The sequence below is a fragment of the Macrobrachium nipponense genome, chromosome 1, assembly GCF_015104395.2.
Source record: "Macrobrachium nipponense isolate FS-2020 chromosome 1, ASM1510439v2, whole genome shotgun sequence".
NCBI lineage: Eukaryota > Metazoa > Arthropoda > Malacostraca > Decapoda > Palaemonidae > Macrobrachium > Macrobrachium nipponense.
In genome coordinates, this window is record NC_087200.1 from 207,712,132 (window position 1) to 207,727,623 (window position 15,492).

The 15,492-nt window shown below is 37.9% G+C and overlaps 1 protein-coding gene across 8 annotated transcripts; it reads left to right on the forward strand.

The window, feature by feature from the left end:
• The first annotated feature begins 2,695 nt into the window (after positions 1 to 2,695).
• LOC135220032 (uncharacterized) lies at positions 2,696 to 15,160 on the forward strand. Of its 8 annotated transcripts, none has more exons than XM_064257359.1 (6): positions 2,706 to 2,844; positions 2,998 to 3,113; positions 4,929 to 5,024; positions 5,311 to 5,438; positions 6,125 to 6,241; positions 7,092 to 7,343. In XM_064257359.1, the coding sequence occupies exons 3-6, from the start codon at positions 4,958 to 4,960 to the stop codon at positions 7,326 to 7,328; spliced, it is 549 nt and encodes a 182-aa protein (XP_064113429.1). In that variant the 5' UTR covers positions 2,706 to 2,844; positions 2,998 to 3,113; positions 4,929 to 4,957; the 3' UTR covers positions 7,329 to 7,343. The 8 variants fall into 8 exon arrangements, 7 of the variants coding, with proteins under 7 accessions (XP_064113435.1, XP_064113434.1, XP_064113428.1 ...); XM_064257362.1 differs by having other exon boundaries at positions 2,733 to 2,844; positions 3,003 to 3,113; XR_010315559.1 differs by lacking the exon at positions 2,998 to 3,113 and having other exon boundaries at positions 2,696 to 2,844; positions 5,311 to 5,445; positions 7,092 to 7,325.
• Positions 15,161 to 15,492: the final 332 nt, after the last annotated feature.

The window sequence follows — 15,492 nt, forward strand, 5'->3', positions numbered from 1 at the left end:
CCTCTCTCTCTCTAAGTTCTGTCTACTCTTACCAATTACTCCGCCAACAAATATTTTTCATTTTTTGACATGATTTCTATGATTTAAAATATAATTGCCCTACAAAGCATTAGCAAATGAATATATAAATTAATATGTATAACACACACACACACACACACACACACACACACACACACACACACACACACACACATATATATATATATATATATATATATATATATATATATATATATATATATATATATATATATATATATATATATATATATATATACGTATATGTGTGTGTGTGTGTGTTGAATATATATAATATATATATATATATATATATATATATATATATATATATATATATATATATATATATATATTCGGTGATAACTGGTGATTACAGGAGATTCCTGGATATTACAAGAGATTCCGGGGGAATGTAGGAGATTTGGCGAGATTATTGAAGTTTGTGTGGGAAATTACCGGAAATTATGGGAGATTATTGCTTATTGCAAGAGGGTGTTCGTCCAGTTTGAATGATAAGCTCACTTTTAAGATTTTTTCGAGTCTATGGTATTCAAAGGGGGAGTGAAAACCTATCTTGAGCAATTAATGATAGCCTATTATGAATTCATATTCGTCTAGCCTCTGTTATAAACCGACTTTCAAGATATTATCGATCCTGTCGTATTCAGTAAACGGTGAAAATCTATCCTTGGTTTAATTAAAAAAAAGCTGATTCTAAGAACAGGTTCGTCTAGTTTGTTTTATAACCTGATTTTTAAAGCGTTTTCATTTTCATAATTTTCCTTTTATTTCCTTGGCAGGACAGTTCACCCTGACGTCACTCTGTCCTATTTATAAATAATATTACCAAGTCTGATGAGCGTATTTGAATCCAATGTTAAAATGTACACTCATCCATATACGCATATTGTCTAACTCCATTTCCTCCAAACATTCTGTCCAGAATCCCATTAAAAGCATTTATATGTCTTAATTGAAGTATGGCATTTAAACTGAGTGAGTCAGTCGAGACTTCTGCTAATCAAGTTTGATAAATACCAACATCAATCACAAAATTTTAGGTAGAAAGTTTTGCTAAATTGCAGAAGTCTTTTAAAGGATAATGAATTTGAAAGGGACACTCTTGAAATGATTATAGGCATTCTGTCTGTAGAGTCACTCAGACTGACAGCTATTTTATGTACTTAAGCAGAGGAATGTAAGACAAGTTAAATAACTGATGAAACTCAAGAGGTAATATCAACACCCTGCTCTGTGAAAGGCAGTTACTTATATATTTATGAGCATCAAGGTTTTAGGTCAGGCAACCTTTGAACAGTTTTGAAATCTGTTTTTTGAGAATAAAGATATCGTAATGTTTTATATAAGAACTTAATCGTCCTCGTACATAATCATAGTGAAACAACATGCTCTGAGGTAATGTAACAATTGAAAACACTAATATGAAAGAGGAATATTTGTTATTACTCAGACAAATACAACATCTTATGATATATACATATATCTATTTGCATTTATTTTTATCATTATTCTAGCCCACATGAATCTAAAACTAGACACCTTAAACTTCGGTTCCATACGAACAGTTCAAAATATGCGACAGATCTCATACCAAAATCATTCCATTACGACCCAAACAAAGGCTTCCGCTCAGCAATGGAATCATCTGACGAGACCTAGACAATGGTGCTTTGTTCTCTTTTGACTATTTTCCCCACAAAAAGATCTCAAACAGCCCAGTGACAGGACACCTTTATTTATCCCCAATAAAATCTATATATTCGGTCCTGTAGTTTCGGTGTCTATAGCGAACATGCACATATACATACCTGCATAGTCTGACTGTCAGCCTTGCACGTGTTGACTGCGCACATGAGGGAGTAGATGTAGCTATCTTTTCAGCCCAACCCCTCAAGCAATTCCATATCTGTGTAAATGGTCTAAATACAAGGAATAAATATTGCATTTATACTTGACACGACTCTTACCAGCCCTGCTTGATTAATTTTAATCTTTTAAAGTCTCTATGATATGACTTCCAAAGGAGAGACACAGCTACTCAATGTTGATATCATTTGTGATGATTATTTGTAAGCCACGACGAAAGGCGCACTAATCATTCGAATTCAGCCTCACGTTCGCCAGCCACCCAGCAACAAATTATAGGACGTTTCCAAGTGCCACCCGGATGTGATTAGCTCGTTTCTTACCCAGTAACCTAAAGACTGCACAGCAACGGCGGTTTCCTTCAAATCTTGGAACGTTCTGCAGTCGACAAGCTTGCTAACAATGAAGGCAAAGACGTGCTTAGAATAAATTGCTCAATAGTGTATCGAAAACATTCAGTATTTATCGATTATAATTGAGGTTTTAGCGCTGATCTTCAATAATTTGTTATTGCGTTCTTGTGTAAGTTGTTTTAAAAGCTGAACGTCTGCGTATCATTCTCTCATTTCCACGTAAGAATCTCTTCCACGCATCTTCCACGGGACCATTGTGGAAAAACAATACTTATAGGATCTACTTTTTTACAAGATGCGTACGTCAATATGATAGCCACAATGCCCTCTTAACTTCTCTCGAATTCTTTTAGAATGCCGAAGACTAAAGGAATTTGACGTGCCAGGCACTGAAAGGACAAAATGTATTGAGTAACATTCAGGTGGGCTTTAAAATTAATAGACCCAGGCCCTTCTAGGTTCTTTATAGTAACTGCGGTTCTTAGCTCACAGTCTTCTGAACGCTTCGGTGGATCAGGGCAAAGAAGTGAGTGGCTCTGCAAGGGTTTCTGGGACTTTCGAATTTGTTCGCTGGTTAAAGGTTTGTTCACAGATGACAAATGTTCATACTTTGTATTGGTGCTGGTTATCAGATCAAATATAAATATCAGTAACGTAAAACTTGCCAGACTGGGAGTTCTTTCGGTGCTTGTCGTCATTCCGCCTTTGCTTCATTCTTTTTCATCTATTTCAGCGCAGCCTTGAACTAACGAAAGGAAAATATTTATATGAAATGAATTGTGAAGGAGAGAGGACGAACGTCTGCTGAATACTGATTTAAACTGGAAGAATTAGACTTATACGATCAAGGTAGATTAACTTTCGTCGAATCTCAAGACACTACCGTATAACATTCATCTCCAAGCCACCACAAAACGCACACTCATCATCAGAATTCAACCCTCACGTCCAGTAATAAGTCAAGTGCCACCCTGAATGTGATAGCTCGATTCATGAGTCCAGTGACCTATTTTGTGCAGAGCGTGGGGGGCGGTAGCCTTGACGTCGTATGAAAGTCGAGGAGGAGGAGGAGGAGCCTGTCAAGTCTGAAGGCGCAGATGATCTTGCAACATCGACTGCATTCTGTATTTAGCTACGCCACCTGCTCGTTAAGTTTCCTGATATGGCCATCAAATAACTCGATAAAAAGGCTATTAAAGTTGGTGCTGCTCTTTCGTAATTCTTTTTATTTTTATTTTACCACCAAATCTCTATTTACCGTTATATATTATATATATAGATTTCATAATAACTACTTTGATTTTATTTACAAAGCACAGCAGTCTGTTGCTTTCCTTCGGTGAACTAATGTGATTGGTAGCAAAAGATATTGGTTATCAGTGCCAGAAAAAGATAACTAGATGAATCTTTATTTAATTTGAAATACGTGTGGCCAGATTACCTCTTAACTGCAAAGCTATTCCTTGGATCTATTCGAAAATCATTCCACAGAAAAAAAAAAAAAAAAAAACCTATGAGATCAGAGGAAGCAACATTATGTGTATTCTTCGCTAAAGTCAATTTATCATCAACAGTTATACCTGTAAGCTTAGTCACTTATGTAAAAAAAGACAAAAAAAGGTAAAAGTAAGAATATCTTGACAAAAAAACTCCAAACCCTACGATTTGAAGACTCCTCAAATGCAAATTGAATAAATTATTCTCCCCCTCTGGAGAGTAACGCAGAGTGGCAGAGAAAATTGGTCCCAAGAAACAATAGTGGTTGGAAGGGTTCCACAATGTCCACTCAAGACTTCAGCAGTGGAATAATGGCCGTGATCACAATAATAAATAACAGGTATAAAAATTATATAGACTTGGTACACAGAGGTCCCCTTGGCTTTTACTGAACCAAGGGAGCAGTGCACAAAGTGATGAATAATTAATATCCAGGCTGCAGGGACAGATAATCCAAAGGGGAGCTTAACCAGCGTCCAGAAGCAACTTTCAAATATTATGAGGAATCAATCTAGCAGCAACAAAGCGCCCTTCAAGGTTGGGGGTTCAGAAACACACGGAGGCAAACTCCTTCAGGGTAAACCTCAATCCCTCCGATATCGAGGGAGCCAGCCCCGTAACCAACACAGCTTAAAAAATATGAAACAATAGTTAGCCAACGTAAAACACCAAGATAACCACTGGTGAAGATACAAAAAGTTAATAAAGGAAGAATACAACACTTAAGTATTTAACATTGAAATGTAAAAACTTAAATAATAATTAGAATTATGACAATTAAGTTACAATATATATATATATATATATATATATATATATATATATATATCTATATATATATATATATATATATATATATATATATATAGATACAATATATATATATATATATATATATATATATATATATATATATATATATATATACATATTTGTATGTGCATATGTGTATTATATGAATATAGTATCTATACACAGAATCTACTAGTCACTTTTACCTGATACAACTGCAATAGCACTCTTAACTTTATCTTCTAATTCTTAAATAAAGAAAAAATGCTGGAGACTGATTATTCATGCAGGCTTGATTAAAGCAGTTGCAAAATCATTTGATGTGTCAGGTAATGAAGAAACAAAATCTATGAGTAACATCTTGTTTTTAAACAGACACACGGAGCTTCGAGGCATAACAAGCAATGCGGTTAGTCAGACTCCTGAAGAACATCAGTGGACCAGTGCTTCGAGTTTGTTTGCTTCATGAAGGTACGCTAGCTGATAAGATAGTGTTTGCACTGCGTATATATGTGGGTCTCAATGACAAAATATATAAATTAGTAACATAAACCTTGCAAGAAAAGGAGTTATACTATAAACACTCTAAATTTCCCAATCAAGTTGAGGCCTTTTAGCCTCTCATGTGACGGTCCAGGGTTTCCATTCTCTACTGGCATATAAAGAGTTAATTTGAAAAAAAAATTGACTGTAGAAAGCAAAACAATATTTCAATATACAATGAAACGAACTCTTAAAGAAACTGTCTGTTTATCAGGGAGGAGGACCAAAGTGCCGATCATGAACCATGAAGAAGTCGGTTCTCAGCTACGTCAAGTTCTGAAAAAGGAAGAGTTGTTGGCCCTTGCTGCCAGAATAAGGGACAACTACCCCTATTGCCTACAAGTATGAGGTGGATCCTTTTCTGAAGCTTTGACATTCTGTGCTAATGAATTAATGTTCTCAATCGGGTGAAATGTAGGTCTGTCACTCATTTCGTCAACTTTGTTGTTTTTTTTTATTTGACTGGAGTCAGGTATGTCCATGAGTTTGCAAGTTCGGTGATTTCATAATTTGAACAGTTTCTTGTAGCTTCTGATCAAAAGCAGACTTTTCTCGTGCGTTTGATATCTTTCTGAATTAATAAAGTAGCAAATGTCACGTACTCCCTTTGACAATATTATTATTATCATTATTATTAATCAGAAGTTGAACCTATTCAAAGGGAACACGCCCACATGAGTCATTAACTGAAAATTTAAGCTTCCAAAGAATATGGCGTTAATTAGAAAGAAGAAACAGAAAGTAATGGGAAACACAGAAAGGTAGTTCACCTATTAAAATGTAAACAATAAATTAACGAACTAATAAGTAGATAGATAAAAAAGTTAGCACATTATTAACACAAGGAAAATTGTGCTAGGGTGGTAATACATTGCGACTTCACTTGAACTTTCGAAGTTCTAATTGAACGATAATATGAAGAAGCATTTCTGCAATGAAGCTCGCCACTTAGAATGCCAAATTATCAGTATAAGTAAGAATAAACATTACTGTAATAAGACTCTACTTATAAAAGTATTCACCGGCAGATGTACAACACTCTGCTACTGACCGCCAGGGGACTGAATGCTTGCTTCCAGTACGAGATCTATGTGCCCAGGAATTACCAGGACTCTCATATCGTCATTTGGAGGTCACTGATTGAAGTAAGAGGGAATATCTGTTTTTTATATTAGATTACCATTAAGGACTGTGTCACAGTCATAGTGGAGAAAGTGCGTGGAAGAAATATGTAGGACTGCTCAACTCACGCGTAAAACTTTGCAATAATGCTCAGCTGAGCTCTTTTAAAATATCTATAATTGATTAAGTTGTAGCTTTCATCTTTTTAGCCTTCCAAGACAAGCGATAATTGTATAATGAGGACATTTAATGACAATCTCTAAAAATATACAAGGTCCTTATTAGACGGTTATGTGTCACATGAGGACTTAGAGTGGACTATATGATAAATGATTTGTATATGAATTTCCCTCACTTACACTGAGAGGTTTTTTATACACATAACATCAAGCTACAAATGTTGTTTAATATCAGATCCACTTTAAACTCAGAATAAATTCAGAAAATGGAATTGATAAGTTAAGTCCACTTGGTGACTGATCGCTTATCACTTATAAATTCGCCTTCTGTGTTTATTCCGAAGTTGAGTGAATTTCATATTAAACGACGTTTATAAGTTAATGTTCACTACATGTTTGAGACACTTTAAACAAACCTGAAATTAGATTAGAAATGGAAGAAGAATTTTTTCTTTCAAAGGTTTGGAACATATACGAACTGGGTAGAAGATCAAGGTCAGAGTGCAGATAGCTGGAATCGCCTTTAGTCTACTTATCATTTTGGGTTCTCATTTAACCTAAGAGAGAAAATTTTCTTTTACATCAGCATTGCTTAAAATGCTGCGCAAGATTTGGTGAACATTACCATCAAGCTATATAAATGACAAGTTCTTTGGTTACTTGTCTTTATCTATATTTCTTTTTCTTTTTTTAGTTGAAGAACATGAGCATATATTGCAGAGAGGAAGAGGTTCCTCTGCTCATCAAAGTAATGAAAGGCAGTAATTTTTTGGATATAGTTAAGGAACTACCAGTCAATATCTTTTTCATATCAAACTACCAAGTAGATGCAGTACTTCAAACACTTCAGGAAATCCTTAAGAGGCGCCTCCAGAAAACCCAGTATTCATGTCACGCCTATGAATTTCGAAAAGAAAGTCTTCTGAGGTAAGACCTTTGTGGGAGTTTGCAATGCTCCCTCGGTCCCTTGCCTGCACTCACTTTTTAGCCTTTTACCTTACCTCCCTTTCTGCTTCTCGTCTTTACGGTAACTGGTCAACACCTGCACTTTTACTTCTTTGGATAGCTGTGGGGTTGTATACTTTTAGCCAGCTTTATATCTCCTCATTTGTTTTCTGGATTTCTTTATCTTTCTGTCTAAACACTTCTTTTTATTGTCTTACATTTAGCTTAACAGCATAAATTTTATGAAAAATCAATCAATTTTAATTTAATGATTCAGAAGTAACTGAATGGAAAGTTCTTGTGAAGTAGTCATTATAAAAATAATAATAATAATAATAATAATAATAATAATAATAATAATAATAATGGAGGAGTGGGTTAGGTCGTCAATAGACTTAAGTCAAGTTAAGCAACACTGGCTCTGGTCAGTCGTTGGATGGGTGACCGCTCTCCTCGGCGTTGATTCCTTGGGAAAGGATCTTTACCATAATTTCCTCAGTCTACTCAGCTGTAAATGAGTACCTATCCCTGATGGGGTAGGGTCCAGCTATGGGTTAAATAGCAAAACTCAGCAATGATGGAAAGAAATGAAGGATTAACCGACAACGACGTAAATGGAACCTCTGGCAACAGAGGAGCTTCGTCCGGCAACCAGGTATTCAACCCAATTGAAGGGGAAGACGGTCAGGTACTTGGAGGTCGTCATCCAGCAACTGATCACCACAACGACAATAATCAACAGCCTGAGATTGGAGCTACAGAGGCAAAAAGGAAGAAATGGACAAGAGAAGAAAATAAGGAAATATGGAGATGCTACATCAAAAGCAACCCGACGGAGAGAGGATATAGAAGAAGAATGGTCAACATCTGGAATGAGAGGAATACACCCCCCAAACAGAGCAGAGGCTGGCAGACCAAGTAGGAACATAAAGAAAAAGAACTGGCTCTCCCCAACAGAAAGAGAAGAACTGGAAAGGGAAATGTCACACGACAACGAATTACACGAAGACGAACTGAGAGACGATGCCACAGAAGACGACAGGGAGGATGAGATATCAAACAACGACACACGAAGAAACACCGACGAAGTAACAGAGAGGACGGAATGGGTAGAAAAGATTAGACAATGGATGGAGCCAGATACAGAGAGAACAAAGATCCCCTCCATGAAAGCCTACAACACCAAGAAATTAAGGGAGAAAACAAGTGAGGTCAATGAAATAATGGGCATAATACAGACCACCAGTATCACAGAAACAAATAACTTGACATATGCAGGAGCAAGATTAGTAGCAGAACTGATGGGAATTCGAACACCACCAGCACAACACCCAACAGAAACCAAACAGCAACCTCCTTGGAAAAGGCGACTGGAAAAGCAAATCATGGTGATGAGATCTGACTTGAGTAAACTGAAAGAGATGGCAGAAAAAATGCTAAGAAGCAAGAAAACAAGGAGGAACTGAACGAGAAATACAAAGTACAAGAGAGGGGATTAAACAACACAATAGAAGATGTAAACAGAGGCTTAAGGCCAAAGCACATAAGATCCAACGATACATGAACAGGAATAAGGGATACCAACAGAACAAACTATTCGGAACCAACCAGAAAAGACTATACAGCCAACTAAGAGGGGAAGGACAACCACCCAGAAATTCCTGAAGCCGAACCAAGTAAGAGACTCTGGGAAAACATATGGAGCAATCCGGTATCACACAACAAACATGCAACATGGCTCCAGGAAGTCAAGGAAGAAGAAACAGGGAGAATAAAACAAAGATTCACAGACATCACGACAGACACAGTCAGACACCAACTAAAGAAAATGCCAAACTGGAAAGCCCCAGGTCCCGATGAAGTCCATGGATACTGGCTCAAAAACTTCAAGGGCCCTACACCCACGAATAGCAGAACAACTCCAGCATTGTATCTCAAATCACCAAGCACCCAAATGGATGACCACAGGAAGAACATCCTTAGTACAAAAAGACAAGAGTAAGGGAAATATAGCCGTAACTACAGGCCTATCACCTGCCTACCAATAATGTGGAAGTTACTAACAGGTATCATCAGTGAAAGGCTATACAACTACCTAGAAAGGCTGCAGAAGGAAGTGTAGGGGCACAAAAGACCAGCTCCTGATAGACAAAATGGTAATGAAGAACAGTAGGAGAAGGAAAACCAACCTAAGCATGGCATGGATAGACTATAAGAAAGCCTTCGACATGATACCACACACATGGCTAATAGAATGCCTGAAAATATATGGGGCAGAGGAAAATACCATCAGCTTCTCAAAAATACAATGCGCAACTGGAATACAATCCTTACAAGCTCTGGAATAAGACTAGCAGAGGTTAATATCAGGAGAGGGATCTTCCAGGGCGACTCACTGTCCCCACTACTCTTAGTAGTAGTAGCCATGATTCCCATGACAAAAGTACTACAGAAGATGGATGTCGGGTACCAACTCAAGAAAAGAGGCAACAGAATCAACCATCTGATGTTCATGGACGACATTAAGCTGTATGGTAAGAGCATCAAGGAAATAGATACCCTAATCCAGACTGTAAGGATTGTATCTGAGGACATCAGGATGGAGTTTGGAATAGAAAAATGCGCCTTAGTCAACATACAAAAAGGCAAAGTAACGAGAACTGAAGGGATAAAGCTACAGATGGGAACAACATCAAACACATAGATGAGACAGGATACAAATACCTGGGAATAATGGAAGGAGGAGATATAAAACACCAAGAGATGAAGGACACGATCAGGAAAGAATATATGCAGAGACTCAAGGCGATACTCAAGTCAAAACTCAACGCCGGATATATGATAAAAGCCATAAACACATGGGCAGTGCCAGTAATCAGATACAGCGCAGGAATAGTGGAATGGACGAAGGCAGAACTCCGCAGCATAGATCAGAAAACACCAGGAAAACATATGACAATACACAAAGCACTACACCCAAGAGCAAATACGGACAGACTATACATAACACGAAAGGAAGGAGGGAGAGACTACTAAGTATAGAGGACTGCGTCAACATCGAAAACAGAGCACTGGGGCAATATCTGAAAACCAGTGAAGACGAGTGGCTAGAGTGCATGGGAAGAAGGACTAATAAAAGCAGACGAAGACCCAGAAATATACAGAGACAGGAGAAAGACAGAAAGAACAGAGGACTGGCACAACAAACCAATGCATGGACAATACATGAGACAGACTAAAGAACTAGCCAGCGATGACAATTGGCAATGGCTACAGAGGGGAGAGCTAAAGAACGAAACTGAAGGAATGATAACAGCGGCACAAGATCAGGCCCTAAGAACCAGATATGTTCAAAGTACGATAGACGGAAATAACATCTCTCCCATATGTAGGAAGTGCAATACGAAAAATGAAACCATAAACCACATAGCAAGTGAATGCCCGGCACTTGCACAGAACCAGTACAAAAAGAGGCATGATTCAGTAGCAAAAGCCCTCCACTGGAGCCTGTGCAAGAAACATCAGCTACCTAGCAGTAATAAGTGGTACGAGCACCAACCTGAAGGAGTGATAGAAAACGATCAGGCAAAGATCCTCTGGGACTATGGTATCAGAACGGATAGGGTGATACGTGCAAACAGACCAGACGTGACGTTGATTGACAAGGTCAAGAAGAAAGTATCACTCATTGATGTCGCAATACCATGGGACACCAGAGTTGAGAGAAAGAGAGGAAAAATTGGATAAGTATCAAGAATTTGAAATAGAAATCAAGAAGGATATTGGGATATGCCAGTGGAAATCGTACCCATAATCATAGGAGCACTAGGCACGATCCCAAAATCCCTGAAAAGGAATCTAGAAAAACTAGAGGCTGAAGTAGCTCCAGGACTCATGCAGAAGAGTGTGATCCTAGAAAACGGCACACATAGTAAAGAAGAGTGATGGACTCCTAAGGAGGCAGGATGCAACCCGGAACCCACACTATAAATACCACCCAGTCGAATTGGAGGACTGTGATAGAGCAAAAAAAAAAAAAAAAAAAAAAAATAATAATAATAATAATAATAATAATAATAATATAACTAAGTTTTATTGAAAATTATTGCTGCATCAACTGCCTTAATTTTATAGGGGATCTCTATTTTTCTAATTGTGGTTTTCTCAAAATTGCTTAAACTGGAAAGCAACACAACTAAGGTTGGCACGTCGAAAATCAGAAATCAATAAATGTCTGTTTTATTACAATGCCTGGGCAACATTTAAAATTCAATTTGGATTTCAGCTATTCTATGGAATAGGGCCAACGTTTCGTCTGGGGATGCAGACATATTCTAGCCGGAGGCTGTTGAAGGACTGAATGTAGAAGGTGAGTCCATCTGCTCATGGACTGGTGGGGCAACAGGGGTGTCTTCATAGCACCGTTTTTCATTGGCTCCCTGGCTATTGGCTCAAGCTAGTTCCAGGGCGTGTGTGTTGTAATCATACAGATTTTACCAGCTGTGTGATGTTATGGCAGGCCACATTTTGATTGGCTAATGGCTGCATGATGTCACTGCTGGTATTATAATTACTATTAAAGGCAAGGCGTCCTGTCATTTCCGGTGGTATTCTCATGGATTGGGGTTTTTTAGGTGGAGATATGATGTTTTTTGCCAGTACAGGTTTCTTCATATGAGGGATGGAAGCAGAAAGAGGCCTCTTGTGCAGTATTCATGGATGGCTTCTGCTCCTGGATGAGAAGCGCCTCCAGAATGGACAGGTGGCGAGGTCAGGTGCTCTCCCTATCATTCTGGTATTACAAGTAATACTGTCATGGGAGATTGTGTTTTGGTGGGTCGGTGAGGGCGTGATTCTTAATTGCCCCTTCTTGTGTATGACAGGAGATCCTCCTCACGAGGCGCATAGTTATCATACCAATTGGTATACTATGTTCGTCTACTTAAGAGGTCTCTTGTAGGCAGTGAGGGGTTATTTTCATGATCAAGTCTTTCGTTCTTCTGTTCTTGTAATATATTATAAGGTCCACTGTCTTGCCCTCTTCAGTGGGGAGGATGTTCTCCTTGATGTTCTTCCTTATCGAGTTCTCATCCTCTAGATACTGAGAATGCATGAAGGCCTTATAATATATCTTGATACTATCAGTGGGGCGGGGTCTTGGGTTTTCTTCCTCATTCGAATACTATCTTTTTAGGGCAGTGCCCACTTCTCGGTTGATGAACTTATTAGAATACCCGTTGTTACCAAGCATCTGTGAAGCTCTATCAAGCTCGAGGTGTGTGTCCTGCCAGGTAGAACAATGGGAGAGGGCCCTTTTCACAAAGGCCTTGACGGTGGTGCTCTTAAACCTTCTGTCTATACAAAGATGACCAATTTGGGAATGTGCCGCAACGGGGATAGCAAGTGCCCTACCAGGTTTAAGAATACCACCTGCAACGACAAACAATATCATATTGCCGCCTGGAAATCCACCAATACACGAGAATACCACCATAAATGACAGCATGATCCTTGCCTTCAATACTAAAATAATAATAATAATAATAATAATAATAATAATAATAATAATAATAATACCAACAGTGACATCACGAGCCATTGGCCAATCAAAATGCGGCCCGCCGTAACGTCACACAGCTGTGAAAATCTTTATGATTACTACACATGTGCTCTGGAACTAAATTGAGCCTATAGCCTTGAAGCCAATGAAAATGTGGTGCCATGAAGACACCCCTGCTGTACCACCAGTACATGAGCAGACAGACTCACCTTCCACATTCAGTCCTTCAACAGCCTCCACATAGAAAATGTTTGGAGCCCCAGATGAAACGTCGGCCCTATTCCACAGAATAGCTAAAATTCAAATAATAATAAAATAATAACAATAGGGCAAAGATATGAGAGCGCTTATAAGATTTAGGTACTGACCATTGAAACATTCATTTATCGCCTTTCCCTGTTTTTGTAAACAGTCTGAGTGGTCTTACTCTTTCTGAAACAGGTGTCCAGCAGGCATGAAGGTCCAGAGGCTGGGGAGGGTAGGCATCCAAAAAATGCTGGAAACTAACAAATACTGGAACAACGCTTCTCTAGATCTTACATGCAGCTTGGCAGAAAACCTGCCAATGCTGGGAATTTACTTAGACCCAGATGTTGTGGAGGAGAAGGTCATTGACTTAAATGACATCAGTTCTGCAGAAGACGAAGCAACACCAATCGCGCAGGTAGGCTCCACCCCTCACGGTACTTTGGGATGGTTGTGGATTGATGCCAAGTACAGGAGGTTTGGGCTGGCAAGTCTCCTCGTCGAGGTGATGGGTCAACTCCAGATGTCTGAGGGGATTTTTCCTATTGGCGTTGTGGACCACTATAATGACTCCTCCACTAGAATGTCCGATAAGCTGCCAGGCTGTAGGAAAACCCACTGTGTCAGCAGGATAATCCCTGCTCAGTGAGGGGTCCTTTTGTCAGTCCAGATCCATTGCAAGGTTAGGTCTTGCAGTTCAGTCCCCATTTTCACACGAGAATCATGCCTTGTTTTGATTTTAAGTCTATTATTGTAATTTGAGGTGTTATCCGATGGTAGTAGGATTTAGTATATGATTCTATACCATGAGAAGATTGTAAGATTCATTATATAATAAATTTTTAATAAGTGGTGAATTATTAGCTTTTGTCTTTATTTTAATGTATTTTTGTCAAATTTTCTCCCTGTCGCTTTCAGTCTTTCCGTTTTCATTCCTAGACATTTGATTTGTTGAATCCAAGGCTCGTGGTCACCATTAAACGAAAACATTTTGACAGCCATTTCCTCTTCTCATCAAGTCCTCTTTTCATCGTTTATCTCTTATTTTTTTCAATCTTCATCTTTTCATCTTTCATTTTTCATCTTCCCTTTATTCATTTTGCTTCATTTCATGTTTTCTTTATTCATTTTTCATCATTACATCTTTCAACTTTTCTGCTTTCATCTTTTCACCCTCCATCTCTTTATCTTTCACTTTAATAGAGGCAGCGGAGCGTCGCTGTCAGCAGAGTTACTCCCGAGTGAGCTGAAACAAAGGCTTCGCAGTTGATAGATTTCGAAGGATTTAATGACCTTGAGGGCGAGTGGTCCCTCAAGGGAGAGTCTTTGTTCCCAAGGTGATTTCATTGTTCCGGAGGCAATGCTTCAGTTTCATTTCATTTTTTCCACATTGACAGCAGTGCTTATGTTTTCGGTCGTGTAGAAATGTAACTTATCTTTTATATATACTAAAATAGTTTCTCTCTTTTCAATGTTAATCAATTTTTCTTACATGGTATAAGCTGTGGTTATGAATTTATTTTCGCAGAAAATGTAACATTTCATTTGTGCTTACTAAGATTATTTTCTCCTTTAATTGTTATTATTGTTAGAATTGTTTTTACTGCTTCATTTTATGATATGGAATACAAACGCTTTGTAAATAAAAAAAGAGTATTGTTTTCTTTAATAAAAATTCTATGATGATGATAACAATGTGGGTATTATTGATGATTGATGATGTTCCCTTGACGTAAAACACTCATAAATGTTTAATAAGCTTGACAATCCCATAATCAAGCAAATAAAAATATTTGGATCTGAAATTTTATCTGGACTTCTGAACTTTCATAATTAGGTAAAGGTATTCTTCTTTTGTTTATTACATATATGCAGTATGGCTTCTATTACTCAAACAGCAAGACGTCAGTTTTCTTAACAGTTATTTGAGATTCATTGTTGGAACATCGGTTTCTATCAATGAGTCATTTTCACTTTCTGATCTTTGGACATTGCATCGTTATCCAGAGCGACCTGGCATCATCCATATACGAATCAAAGTATTTTCCTTTAATGTCTAAATATAGTCCGGTATTCGTCATTACCTGTCGTAGAGCACGTATGACAGCTTGAGACTGAATTGCAATAGTAGTTTTATCCAGTTTTCTTATAAATTCACATGAAAAAGAGCACTCGACTATAACTGACTCTTGTTTCACCTGACGATGTCATCAATATTAATCTTTGTCTAAAAATCTACCTTTCTTTCCTCAAGTCTTCAGGTGATAATATCTATGAACGGAGTAAACAGGTTACAAACAAGACGGTTATAGGAAAAGGTGGTCACTTAATAATGAGAGAATAG

What these genes read in the sequence shown, in the direction of transcription:
- LOC135220032 (XM_064257358.1), top strand. Translation starts at nt 4,958, where the DNA reads ATGCGGTTAGTCAGACTCCTGAAGAACATCAGTGGACCAGTGCTTCGA. An exon ending in AGTTTGTTTGCTTCATGAAG is followed by an intron (nt 5,025 to 5,310) that starts GTACGCTAGCTG and finishes TCTGTTTATCAG; the next exon opens with GGAGGAGGACCAAAGTGCCG. An exon ending in ACTACCCCTATTGCCTACAA is followed by an intron (nt 5,439 to 6,124) that starts GTATGAGGTGGA and finishes ATTCACCGGCAG; the next exon opens with ATGTACAACACTCTGCTACT.